The 14,595-nt window shown below is 43.0% G+C and overlaps 1 protein-coding gene across 1 annotated transcript in view; it reads right to left on the minus strand.

Moving 5' to 3' along the window:
- LTK (leukocyte receptor tyrosine kinase) overlaps positions 1–14,595 on the minus strand; it is a 175,688-nt gene that overhangs the window by 43,745 nt on the left and 117,348 nt on the right. The window contains 5 exon segments of the mRNA XM_064146069.1: positions 1,949–2,101; positions 2,995–3,132; positions 5,017–5,156; positions 11,944–12,166; positions 12,830–12,985. Of these exon segments, the coding sequence (XP_064002139.1) occupies positions 1,949–2,101; positions 2,995–3,132; positions 5,017–5,156; positions 11,944–12,166; positions 12,830–12,985 (810 nt within the window).

A 14,595-nucleotide genomic window follows, 5' to 3' on the forward strand; every position in this document is an offset into this window, starting at 1 on the left:
CAGCAGCTATCATATTGCTGCTGAAGGGCTCTGCAGTTGCATAGCACACAAGAGGAAGGAGGAGGGGAGAAGTATATAGTCACTGAAGATGACAGGGACCAGAAGGAAGAATAGCCTATCTTCAGTGAAGATCAGGTTGGTGACCACCTGAAGAATCTGAGAGTGTTTAAGTCCATGGGATCCAACAAGGATACATCCACGGGTGGTAAGGGAACTGGCAGATGCGGTTGCTAAACCCCTCTCCATTACGTTCCAAAAGCCATGGCAGCCTGGTGAAGTCCCCACTGACTGGAAAAGGGGAAACATCTTCAAAAAAGCTAAGGAGGAAGAACCAGGGAACTACAGGCCAGTCAGTCTCACTTCTGTGCCTGATGAGATCATGGAGCAGATCCTCCTGGAGGCACTACTGAGACAGAAGAATAGTGAAGAGATGATTTGGTGCAGTCAGCATGGCCTCACCAAGGGCAAAACCTGCCTGACCTGGTGGCCTCCTATGAAAAAATCACGATATTAATTGATGGGGGGGCAAGGAACTGATGTCATTTACCTGGACCTGAGCAAAGCCTTTGACACTGTCCCACATGACACTCTGGGCTCCTATCTGGTGAAACATGGGTTTGATGGATGGACTGCTAGATGGATAAAGAACTGGCTTGATGGCCACACCCAAAGAGCAGCTGTCAATGGCTCCATGTCCAAGTGGAGGCCAGGGACAAGCGGAGTCACTCAGGGACCAGTTCTGTTCAACATCTTTGTCGGCAACATGGACAGAGGCATTGAGTGCACCCTCAGCAAGTTTGCTGATGACACCAAGCTATGCGGTGTGGTTGACATGCTGAAGGGAAGTGATGCCATTCAGAGGGACCTTGACAGGATGGAGATCTGGGCCCAAGCCAGCTTCATGAGGTTCAACAAGACCAAGTGCAAGGTCCTGCACCTGGTTTGAGGCAATCCCAAGCACCAATACAGGCTGCACAGTGACTGGCTTGAGAGTAGCCCTGAGGAGAGGGACTTGGGGGTGCTGGTGGCCAAGAAGCTCCATATGAGCTGTCAGTGTGCTCTTGCAGCCCAGAAAGCCAACCAAATCCTGGGCTGCATCAAGAGAATTGTGGCCAGCAGGTCGAGAGAAGTGATCTTCCTCCTCTACTTCGCACTGGTGAGACCTCACCTGGAGGTACTTCATCCAGTTCTGGAGCTCCTATTACATGAGGGCTATGGATGTGCTGGAATGTGTCCAGAGAAGGACCACAAGGATGATCAGAGGGCTGGAGCACCTCTCCTATGAGGAGAGACTGAGGGAGTTGAGGCTGTTCAGTCTGGAGAGGAGGAGGCTCCGAGGTGACCTTATTGTGGCCTTTCAGTATCTTAAGTGGGCCTACAAGAAAGGTGGGGAGGGACTTTTGAGGATGTCAGGTAGTGATAGGACTAGGGGGAATGGAACAAAACTGAATTTTAGGAAGAAGTTCTTCACCATGAGGGTGGTGAGACGCTGGAATGGGTTGCCCAGGGAGGTGGTTGAAGTGCCATCTTTGGAGGTGTCTAAGGCCAGGCTGGATGAGGCTCTAGACAGCCTGATCTAGTGTGAGGTGTCTCTGCCCATGACAGGGGGGTGTGGAACTAGATGATCCTTGTGGTCCCTTCCAACCCTGACTGATTCTATGATTCAATGATATATAAAGAGAACAAATTACACATATTTATGGTGAAGAATCCTAGTCTCTGATGGTGTTGCACTTTGTTGCAGAACTAATTTCACAGAGGAAGTTTGGAGTATGTTAGAAAGCTAATTCTAAAGCTGTTCTAGATAGTACTGATGATAAAATTCATTTGGCAATGATACAAAAAAAATTAAACCAGTATGGAAAAAAATGAGTTCAAGGCTGTTGTATATACATGTACACAGAGAGAGAGAGAGAGAGAGAGAGAGAGAGAACTATGGGGAACCTACCACCAGTGGCTTTCAAGGTAGACCCTACAAATGAGTCATCTTGAATCATTTCAGTAAAGCCCCGAATAGTCCAAGGAGATGTTGCGGTTTCATTCAGCGTCCAGCCACATGGACCCTCTTCAAAAGAGCAATGTGAGCCCTCAGGGAGACTGTCTACAATGCAGGATAAGAAACAAAAACCAGGAAAACAGGAGACACTTGATTATGGAAGAACACAAAGAGCAGCCGAAGTCAAAACTCATTGTCTAAGCTACCCAATCTATGCTATGTGGTTCTTCAACGGCAGACTATTAATCGGTCTCATTTGTTTATTTCCAGAGTCACCATCAGAAAGCCAGCACTTTGCTTCTGGAGCTATGTGAGACTTTGCAGGTCTGTCCTGCTTTAAATACTCTACAAAACTGCAGCTCCCACAATCAAAAGAGTGGTAAACCTCTGACCTATGTCTGTAAAAGCTTTGCTGCCCATGAAATTGCAGGCATCAAAAAGCTTTCTTTATCCTTTTAAAGGAAGACCAACAAACAGGTTATTCCACTGTACTTGCAACAAAACTAAATTATGCTGCTCAGCCCCACAGAAACTGTGTCATGGGGCTTTTCTTTCATGATGCTTGAAATGAACTGTGAACTGGGATCTGGAGGGACAGATTTGTGACTGCCTTGGTGGCTGGTGCTAGAAGGATGATCATCACTTTCCACTCAAGGGAGAGTCAGATCTTGGGTTCAGAAGGAATTTCTCACCCAGCTGAAGACATGTAAATAAAGCTGTGCCTTTCTGTGAAGTGGCAGCAGCTATAAAAGGCAGGTAATTGAGCTCCTCACTGCAACATTTTGAAAACCAAACCAAATGACCTAAATCCATTTTATCCTATATAGGGTGATTTTTTCAACAGGGATTTTGATATTCAATTAATGTAAATAGGCTAAATTAATTCAGGAGACAAAATGGTGCATTAAGGTAGAGATGGAATCAATTTCACTTATTTTTCATTCTAAATTGTGTCTTCTAATGGGATAAAGGTTCCCATGAAGTGCCACGACACATACCACACTTCACTCTTTCCTCTTCTTTGGAAGGGCAATCACTGATGAATTCACAGATTTGTAGGTGGCTGACACAACCTCCATGAAGACAGGGGAAAGTGGAGCCTTTGTCATAGATAGAAAGATCTTGATTTTCTTTATCTAATAGAAAAAGAGAAAGAAACCCAGAGATGAGTTGGCAGAATGTGTAGCATCTCAGAAAGTATCCTTTGGGTGACAAACGATACTCACCTCTGCTTTTTACCTGGCAGGTTTCTACCCAGCATCTGAGATTCCTGCAAATCACCTCAGCTCTCATGGAGACCAAATTTATTGCTCCTATCTCTTTCATGCACTGTATTCAGATGTGTTTGTGCTATCTGATAATCACTGTTCCTTTCATAAAGGACCTTGCAGTTTTGTACCATGGTGTGCTTCTCAGTTCTGCACCTGTCAGCGTGCACCAGCCAGCCAGCTGTGCTATGTTGCACAATGCTACTGCTGGAGGTAGAGATACCCACTGAGCACTGGTCCTGGCAGACACATGGCTGTGTCCTATTGAGACTCAAGCTTAACTGACACTCCTGCTGCTGCCACGTTTCTCTGCCAGCTCTGTGGCACCCAGCCTGTGAAGACAGTTGCTTCCCCAGCAGGTCAGCTCACTGTGGAGGAACTTCACTCATGCACTGAGCTAGTCTAGTCAGCTACACTCCAGGAGCATTTGACTGGCTGCAAGTAGGCTGAACAGAATTTTCAAGTATGGTATTTCCCAAATCCAAGACTTGATGCACTCAGCCTGCCTTGTGGATGTGTGTGTGCTCGGATCTGTAATGGATCTGCCAATTTGTGTAGGTTTCTTCTGGGCCTGCTCCCTTTTAGCAGAGCTCTGCACAGAAGTTCCAGATTGTTACTGCTCTGGAAAAATCCATGAAAGATAGGGAATAAATTCTAAAAGAGAAAGGAACACTTCTGCAGCAATCCAGGTGCACTATCTGAGACAGTATTTCTTCTTGACACTATGTTGTGCTGGGTACATGCATCAGCTTATTTAGGGAGTGAGTGTTTAGCACAGTGCTTTGGGCTGTGTGCATTCCCTCAAAACTCCATAACTGTCAGAACGATTACATTAAAATATAATGGCTGTTAAAGTAAAAGATTAATGACTGCAATAAAATTAAACCTCTAACATGATCAAAATCAGTCTCAGGATATATTAGGAAACAGTTCTGTGAAACCAGTATTCTCTTTTTACATTTGAAGCTTTTTACATCACATTCCCAGCTATTGCTACAGTGCCTGCAAAAGGGAGGCAATAGCATTACATTAATGCATGAAACTCGGGAAGTGAAGATCATTATGTCTCCAACCTGCAGGCTGCCTGTACTGGCAGACTCCTGTACTTCCAAGAAGCCTAAATGACATTAGCAAGGTTCTGTGCAGCTACTGAGGATCATCTGCACGACACTCACAACAGGACTGAGGATTTCTGAACTTTTAGAGAAAATAATTACATACCAATTATTTTCATTTCTAGATAGAGGTTTTCAGCCTAACAGTAAGAAACAGACCCCATGAAGTGCAGATGAATGTTTCTTTTCTTTATCAATTTGGAAGACAGGCCCTCAGTATGGAAAAAGCTTTAGTGACATAGGGTAGGTGTTTTGTTCATCATTATTTAAGAAAGGAATATGTTAACTGCTGAAATAATCTAGCCAAAGACCTTTTGTTCCCCCCTCCTTTGTTGCTAGATGCAGCACAAGCCCTGCTGTGTTCTCATAAAAAGATCAAGCAAAGTTAAGCTGAAAATCAGTTCTATAATTCTGATCTTCAGCTCTGCCTTGGGAGCACACACATGTGTGCACACGTATAAAACATGTGATAATCTGCCCTTTGACAGGTAAGCACCACCAGAAAACCCAGAAGAGACTCAGCTTTCACTTAAATTCGATCTAGCTGACTCCATGAGCAAACTCATCAGTTTTGGTGAGGATGCTCTGTTCTTTGACAGCATTTGGCTATTCCAAACCTGACTGTATCGCAACTTACCGTGAAAGCAGTTCCTGAGTTGTAAGGAGCCCACTGCCAGTACTCCAGACTCTTGTGCTCCACAGTTTGAATACAGCAGGGTGATTTTAAAAGGTCTTTCTATTCGACCAATCTGGGCCATCAGGTATTTCCATTTCACCCTAGAAGACGACAAAGAGCTATCAGATGTACACACAGCACTCTGGAATCCATACTCTAGCACACAGGTTCTGCTCTGTACCAAACAGAAGTAAGAGTCTCCACGTGAGGCACGGATGGATGGATGTAATCTCTACCAAAACAAACAGGTGTTAACATAAAACAAGTGGTGCTCAGCCTAACAAGCTCACGTTCAGTTTTCTTTGCTGTAGATTCTATTACTAACCATGAAGAGATCCATCCATTCCTAGGGATTGTTAACTTAAAACGGGGGTTTAGTTATCGCCGGCTCTGGACACATAGCCCCTCTCCACAGTATGCCTTTCACATATATCCTCGTGTTTTCTTTGCTCTTGCAAGTACAGATCAACCAATCAGCAGCACCAGCTCCTGGATCTACTCAAGCTAACACTGACATTGTATGTTATGGAAGTAAATGCCTGGCTCTGAACGTTTCTGGGTTGTTTCAAGTGTGAGAACCTTTTTGTTCTTTATCTATGTGTTCTTCATCTAATCTCTGAGTTTAGCAAACTGAAGTGTAGGCACAAAGCAATGGCAAGAAGGGAAGTGGTGTTCCTGAAAATGCAGATTGCTCTGGCAATTTACATTTCACCACAGAACAAAAGCTCCCTAGCACCAAAGGTTTCTCAATTGTGCAGCAATCGTAGCAGCTCAGAGAAAGACAGATGGTCCCCTGCAATCTAATTGTAAAGATGGCTGTTAGGCGTTGAGAGATAGAGATACCAAAATGGAATTTTCTACGTTCTTCACTCAAATCAACCTGATGGAAGTCAGCATATCCAATTGGGTTCATTAAAAAGAAAATAAAATCAAGATTCTTCTTTTTTTTTAAATGTTATTTTTAAAACCTGTCTGTCTGCTTCTTAAGATAAATACAGTTAAAACTCCCTGTTATTGTTCTGTAAAGGGGTTGTAAGAAGGGTAGCAGCAAAGGAATCTTTTCTGGAAAGAATACCAGACAGAGCTAAATTTGCCTGCATCCTACATGCTGCTGATATTGCTGGGGACACCCTGGATGATGACTCTAAGTCAGTGTCAGTGGGATGATTAAGAGGCCAAGCCACAGTGATAAGATGGCTCACTCCAGCCCTGCTCCTATTATTACTTTTTCTTTTGGGAAATGCTTTCAGCTGCCATGAAGTGATCATCCAGCCCTCATCCTGCACCAGAAATACATCAGAAGGCAACACTTGTACAACAAACACATCCTGTCTGGGCACAATATAAAAATCACAGACCACCTCATTTGCATCTTGCAAAAACCCCAAAACAATTTTAGTTTTTCAATCACCCCCTCTACTTTTGCTTCTCACCAATTAGCTCCCTAATTCATTCTTCCACCCATAAACCAACTATATAACTTTTCCTATTTCTTCTATTACATCCCCCCCATCTTCCACTTTCACCATTGCCCACTCACATAAATACCCACAGATACCCTACTCATCTGAAGTTGAGTTGCTCTTATCTATATTACCTATCTTTTGTAGTTCAATGTAATTTAATTTAGCTTCAGAAACGCCCAGCCCTGAACCACAACTTCACCACCTTGACTACTCAAAGGGTAACAACTTCTTCATTTTCATTTTGTATTACAGTGCAGCGTCAGGAATGTCAGATCTTATAAATACACTTAAAAATATATGCCCCTACCACACTGTGGCACAACAGCCTAGACCCAGAAATTAATCACTTCTGCTACATGACACAGCTTCCTTCATTCTGTTGGCCACGAAAATCTGTGGGCATTAATCACATTGGTTCAACAGGCCACTGAAGGTAAGGACAGTTTTTAAAGCTTTCAAATTTAGATATTAAGCATACTTGACCTTCCAAATAGTGAGACATAGTTCTAGTACTTCCACCAAGTCACCACTCACCCTGCAGATGAGACAACACAGTAGGCACAGTGCTACCACACCCTGAGAACAGGTACCTGTAGTGCACAGCCTCTGATTCATAACCACAGTTACATTTAGTAGTAGTGGCTAAAGACATTACTGCCCCACAGCTGAAAACAGATCAGCTGCTGCACCTTAATTCTGCACACTTTCTGAGGCAGAGGCTTTGGAACTTGGCGGTTATAGCCCAGTATATCAAAATAAATGAAAACCACCAGTGATCTAAGTCAATAAAGCAACCTCTGAAACATTACCACTGAGAAAGACACACTGTCCATTCTGCCATCTCTCCTGTGAGAACTGTGGCAGCTGGGAGAAGGGCAAGACCACCACCTTAAACTGCTGCTTGTCTGATCTGGCAGCTTCCCTGAGTCAGAGTCCAAAGGTCCTATGAAACATTCTAGTCCTATATGGAAATATCTCTAGTACTGAGATACCTGGTTACACCCTAGGAAAAGCTGGCAAGCATCCAGAGACCACAAAAATGACAAGTAGCTTTGCATCACCTGGAATACATCTCTGTGTGGAGTTCTCACCATCATGAAGGTGTTCCCTTTCAGAGGAAGCCTCGCCCTCAAAGGTCGAACTGCAGCAAGATTTCTTAATGCTGTAAATAATTACACCTTCTTTGCTTGGTTCCACTACCCAAACAGGGATTAGTCAGAGCCAATTTAATTTTCTTAATGGAATCAGGAATGAAGCCCATTGTTGAGCTAAGCAGAAGATGGATCATTGCAGTAGGCTTCCAGATGAGCCAAACTTGGCAATACCTTTACTATCGATTTTATGTCAAAGCAGCTCTCAAGTAAGGAGGTGATATTACTCTTTTTCTAAACAGCTGTAAAAATTGACGTGCTTGTGTGGACAGGCTATCAGCCTCAAATAATTTTGAGACATTTGCATGGATAGAAAGCTTAGAGTGGCAAGCAGCCTGCTACTTCAGGCAAGAGAATTCAAGATTCACTTTGCAGACACCTAGTTTCGACTTCGGATTTGTATTTTCAACTTTTTTGTTGTCATTAGCCTCTCAATCTCCTCTGCTGAGTACAAGTTTTCCTCCCCCTCCTTACCAATTCATTCTGTACTCTGCCTTTCCATAGCCAATAAAGGCAACTGATCATTAATTTCAAGAAAGACTTAAGAAGAACAAATCCTTCATTAGGAATGAAAACTGAAAACTGATCAAGCTGAAAACTTTTCTGAATTAGGGAGACTTACTGTATGGGTTATTACACAGAGATATGTGTGCTAAATGCTTCCAAGCTCGATCAGTGAGCACAGAAATTGGAAGCTTTACATTAGTCTTCTAGAGAGGGGAAGTTGTTGCCTGCAAATCTCCAGGAACACCCAGTTCTAGCCATTGGACTTGAAAGGAAGTAGAAGAGAGCAGAGAACCCCTCTGGCCTTCACCAACCAGGTAGAGGGTTCTAAAGTCACTCAGTGTGTTTTTGGGTGCAATTTCAACAGTGGCATGAGGGACAGTAAATCATACTCTCAAATCTGTGCTCAAAAATCATTGTCTTGTTTACTGACTGGACAGCCTGTCCTTCTCTAGCTACATTTTTAAAGCCAGAACAGCTGTGCTCATTGTTGTCAGTACACACTATGCATTTTCTGAAGACACTTACCAGACTACTCCCTTTCAAAGGCTTATGCAGGTGGGCACATAATTAACAAAACCAAAATGACCACAGGTGTTTTTAGAGGTACAATAACAAAAGTTAAATAACTTCTGTGGATAAAAACAACCACATTAGTAGAGCAGAAGTGTCAAAGATGGTAAACTTCTACAAGTGTCTCAGAAACTGTTCAGGCATTTTAGTTCCCCCACCCTCCCCCAAAAAGGAGGAAGACACAAAAACTAATCAATAATAGCTTTGTGAGGCTGGTTAACTGAAAAGCTGTGTGTGCACAAGGCCATGAACTTTGCTTTCTGACCTACCATGACAATCACAGACAGTGCCTTATGTATCAGAAAGAAAAATGAACAAAATCAACTTGGCTTATTTACCATGGAAAGGGAAAAGATTATCCCTGCTCCAAGTGCTGCTTTTTTATTTTCACTGAAATGCAAGTCCTTTGGGTTGAAAAAAAGAGAAAGAAGTCCTTACTGAAAGGGTTTCAGCTGAGAACACCAAGTTAATTGTAGTTAACAACAAACACAAGCATGTGAAGCTGTTCAAGACAAAAGTACACAGAAGAATTTTCAGCTGTGGCTGTTTCTGGGTCTGTGTGATAAAATGGGAAAAGGTAGAAGCAGCAATATAGTAAAAAACACATTAGATGTGACCTGAATAAGCACCATAAGTAAGACCCTGAGAAAGTGAAGTCAGCTTTCTCAGACAAGTGTCAGATGAGGAAGGCTTGGACTTTCAAGTAACGCTACAGGCTCTTGCTGCTTGAGCTGTGAGATAATGTGATAGATACTTTTATACATTTTTGTTAAATACATAGCATTTCAGTCACCTCACTCTCTCAATGGTTGTCCCTCTAATGGTAGGAACTCAGAACACCCATGACCTGTAGGCAGGGTTTACAGCAATACATGCTGTGGCATTGCCCTTCTTGCTCAGAGAACATGGTACAAAAGGTCCATCTGTTTCTTTGTTCTTCCATTAAGGAAAATATGAGTGGCAGCTTCGGTGCTAACAATTTAATGATAAAGCCTAGTAGTGAGGTGAACAGGACAGTAACTTCTTCTCATGAAGACATATCTAAGCTTTTGAGAGCTGTGTAGGTGATGGATCTTGGAGGAGGAAACACCATCAGGAGAAGATTCCTGGTTCCATAATGAGTTTGCTTAAATGGTCTGGTACAGCTGAGTTTATGATGAAGTATAGCTTGACCCTGGAAGTGAGAGGTGATAAAAAAGTCTGAAACACCATTTTCAGGTGTGCCTTTTCATCTGAAAAAGTGCCAGCTAGTCCTTTTCCTCTACCTAAGTTTCTACTTTGATCTCAAGGCAATCTCTTGGTAGTAATTGTCAGCAGTTAAACCATGTACTATGCAGAGGTATCTAACTCAGGGTCGTTTGCTCATCGTTCTGCTTGTTCCGCTGTAAGATGAGCAGCAGGATTTAGTTAATAGAAAAGTCTGTAGAACTCCCATTCCCTATGGAAAGTGGGAATGCTTCAGAAGGTCAGCAAGGTTAAAAGCTTAATTAATCATAGTGAAAGTGTTCATTTCAGACCATATGCTTAGTAAGAAGCATCTCAAACACTGTGTTAAATTTTGTCCTGTCTGCACACTCAGATTTTTCTGGAGTTGCACAGAGATTGTAAAGTATTACATTGTGATGAGGGGAAATAGGAAGGTCATTGACCTGACATGGTTCCTAACTCTGTTTTGTCTCTTTTATTTTACTTCTTTCTATCTTGCTTTAATGCAGGACTCACCTTCCACCTTTAAAACCTTAATACTAAACCCTGTGAGCTTACCAGTGCTTCATTTCACCATGAAAAAAATAATATCAGTGACTGTGCCAACTTCCAGTAAAGCTAACTCCTAACTCTGTTCCAATAAATGGAAATAACATTACTTTTAGAGTGATAATTACTTTAAAGAGATGATAATACTGATTACGTGTAGAGTTGCTCCACAATGCTCAAATAAGCAGTTGAACAACCCCTATGATCCATTCCAGAGATGCTGCAGTGACTGTGATCAAAGCCTGACCAGCTAGGTATATTGAAAGGGTGATTTTATGAGTTTATATAGAGAAATGGAGCTGTGACTACACTTCAGAGGCCTGTCAAGTACTCAAAGCAGCAAAGGCACCTAGAGGTCAAAAAAAGAAACCAATCTCAAAAAATGCAATAGATTCTGAAATTGGCAAGAAGAAGGGGAAGGAGTAGCCAGGAAGGAAGTGAGCTATAGCTAAAAGCAGGAGAGAGTGAGAAAGATGGAGGGAGGCCGGGGGAAGGATCTGAAAGAAAATAAATATGGTGTTTTAGTTCAAACTCTGCTATCTTTGGCTGACCAGGAGTCTTGGCTACGGATTTCCATGGCAGCCTGGGGAGTGCCAAAGAATTCAAAGAAAACAAGAACTGGGATCTATTGCTTAAGTTCTCCATGGGAGTCAGTCAGGTGATGGAAATTAAAAGCTCTGTTGTATATCTGACCCAGGTTCCTACATGGCAGATCACAGAATAAGGAAAAACAAGCAGATGGAAAATGGCAAAATCAGATGACACATGGGCTATTCTCCTTTTCCTGTTGTGATTCATCTGCTTTGCCCATTTTTCCTTCTTACTACATTCTGCTACAAGCAGAAATGAAAAAGTAAAACTTTGCAGAGCTAGGAATAGAGGGCAAGATCCAGAGCTGCTGCGCTTTTATTTTGCACTCCTTCTCACTTCTAGCCTTTGTTTTTCTCCTCCCAGAACTCTACAAATGAAGCAAAAGAGGATGCTCCTGAACTTACCAGGCAGAAGAAGGAAATTACAAATGAGGCAAAGTTAACTCTACCTCAAAAAGAGAAATGTGACACTTCTAACAAAGATAGGATCCCTTGAACACTTGGAGACACCAGCTGCATTGCTAAGGCAGTCTTTAGACTGAGTAGATGTAACAGATATTATCCTAACCTTAGTGAATTAACTACTCTTGACCCTTCCAACTGAGAGGAAAGAAGAATGAGTCCTAAGCAAGTGTGTTCTTTGCAAAGAAGACACAAAAAATCTGAGTTTGTTATTGACATGCTGTCAGAAGGGTGCACACTTCAGTCCTGATAGTTCTACCTTCATTTTCTGTTGTGACAGCAGCAACGACTTCATGAAGGGAGAAGACACTGACAAACAATGGCCTGGAAGGACTTCATCCTACCCTGCAATTCAAAATCTATGCAACTGCAAATTGATTGTCTTACCCAGCATACTCCTCATGGCCAGCTCTCAGAGAAATTATTATATTTCTGTTTGTCTCCACATATCTGATTTCAGCTGTGAACCTTTGGAGGAGAGGAACAGCATCTTGTGAACATACGGCCACTTCCAGAAAGCAAGAGTCCAAGCTCCCAGGCAGGATGGGGCTCTGCAGGCTGAACTCACATCTGTCTGGAAGCCTACTGGTGTTCAGGAGGATAATGTCCCCTGTGAGGGAAAAAACAACAACAACAACAACAAAAAAGAGGAGACACAGAGTGTGGATGGAAAAGAGATAATAAGAGGAAAAAGATTAAAGGGTTTAAAGGAAGGAATCATAAGAAAGAAGACAACTATGCACAAAACCCGAACAGTAACAGAGAGCAGAAAAAGCAGAATCTAGTGAAAATAAGGGAAACAAATAAAGAAGATAGAAAGATAGGATACAAAGAATGAGGAGAAACCAAGCAAAGCAGAGCAGAGACATATGAAACAAAACAGAAGTCAAAGAGTTTGCAAGTCAGACAGCAGACATGGAGCCAGCCCTGGCTTGCAAAGGACTGAGTTTCCTAAAGAAAATCCAGTCTCTGTAAGCAAAAGCAGCTTATCCTGAACCAGAGAGATAGAACAGTAGTATGTAACGGGGCTAGCTGTTTACAGGGTGCACACATACACAACTCTGGCAGTATGCAAACATTACAGGATTCTTAGTGACTCTTGGGCAGTGACAGCCCACTTAGGAGTTGTGCACCAGAACCAGCACCTGTCAGTAATTTTGGTGACAAGCGACAGAGTCCTCAGCCTGCTGGCTCCCACTGCAGCCACCCACAGCTGCTACCAGTGCTGGCAGAAATCAGATGTCCATTTGAAGGGAATGGTAACTCTGCTTACCTTCAGCATCTCCACAGGAGGAACTGCTTTCCAGAAGCAGCTGCTGCCTCTCCTGAGACGCCAGGACATCAACTGAAGATAACACCCAGTCTGGTTTTCCAAAACTGTCTGTAGACGTCACCCATGAGCAGCTTGAGCCGATGACACAGGAGCTTTCTGTTATGAGAAACCAGAGGTTCTGCAGAGGTCTTCCCCAGTTGAAGGGCCAGGGATGATGTGGACACATTAATGAGTAGGTGTACAGTATATGGGGCTCATTTCTCCCAAGAAATAGAATTGTTGAAGAGAAAAAAAGTTTGTCTTGTGCAGACTTAGCAATTTGGCAAAAAAATTCAAATGAGACTCCAAGGTCATCCCTCTCTCAGCAACAGAGAGAGCTTGACAGGATCTTGAACAGAGTTGCTGAGCAATGCAAGACTTACATATTATTTTATTTTCATTTTTGTAACAGTTTTGCTTTCCTTCAGCAGGATGGACAAAAGAGCATTCTCTTAACAAACTCCAGAGTCTGGTCAGAGCACTGAGAACACTAGATCACCCTGGCCAGAGTTTGTCATAATCAGCATATTATAAACCAGACAAGAAGTAATTCACTGTTCTCTCATCAATCTAATAAAAACTCCCTGAAGGGATGTTAGCTGCACAAAGCTCTCCCACACAGAGTGGGCCTGAAAAGATGTGCTAAGATATTAACTTGCATGATATTTATTTTCAGTAGTAATAATAATAATATTACAGTAATAACTGGAGGACCCCCAGGCCTTATGAGAATAAGAGACTAAACATTCGTATTTGAGATTCTGATTTTCAGTGAGTATTGAGACCTTGCAAACATGAGTGACAGGATGTTATCTCTTTGGCAGCCCTATTTCTGGGAAGGAGAAGAGATGGGAAGAACAGAATCCAGGTCAGGGATATAACAAGGATAGGTGGTCACATAGGCAACATGGGTGGGCCAGAAATAAAAACATAAGAGCCCCCAGGAGCTTGACTGTATTCTAACTAAAGTTTCAGAAAAAAAAGAAATAATAAATGGAAGCATCTTTTGAGTGCAGCAGCCAAAGCAGGCAAGTTTTCCTAACTTCTCAAGTTAGTTGTCATTACAATTCATAAAACACCACCCAGGGCAGAGGGCTAAGGGACACACAGGTGCTACAGAGCTGCACATCACTGTGGCTTGGGACATGCTGTGAATCATAGAATGACAGGGTCACAGAACCTGGAAGGGACCTCCAGAGATCACTGAGTCAAACCCCCCTTGCCAAGGTAGGATCCCTTAAGATGGTTCACAGAGGAACACATGCAGGCAGGTTTTGAATGTCTCCAGAGAAGAAGACTCCATAACCTCTCTGGGAAGCCTGTTTCAGGGCTCTGCCACCCTCACTGTAAAGATGTTTCTCCTCATGTTGAGGTGAAACCTTCTGTGCTCTGGTTTGTACCTGTTGCTCCTTGTCTTATTGCTGCTGACCAGCAAAAAGAGATTGGCTCCCTCCACTTGACACCCACCCCTCAGATATTTGTACCTATTGATCAGATCTCCTCTCAGTCTTCTCCAGACTAAACAGCCCCAGGGCTCTCAGTCTCTCTTTGTAGGGGAGATGCTCAAGTCCTCCAGTCATCCTCATGGCTCTCTGCTGGACTCTTTCCAGCAGGTCCCTGCCTCTCTTGAACTGGGGAGCCCCAGACTGAGAACTACTGCCTGAACCCATATGCTCCTCCAGTCCCTCTGTGCGCTCCCCAGCTTTTTTTGACCTGTTCACTACTGG

Source organism: Pogoniulus pusillus, chromosome 1 (assembly GCF_015220805.1).
Source record: "Pogoniulus pusillus isolate bPogPus1 chromosome 1, bPogPus1.pri, whole genome shotgun sequence".
Taxonomy (NCBI): Eukaryota; Metazoa; Chordata; class Aves; order Piciformes; family Lybiidae; genus Pogoniulus; species Pogoniulus pusillus.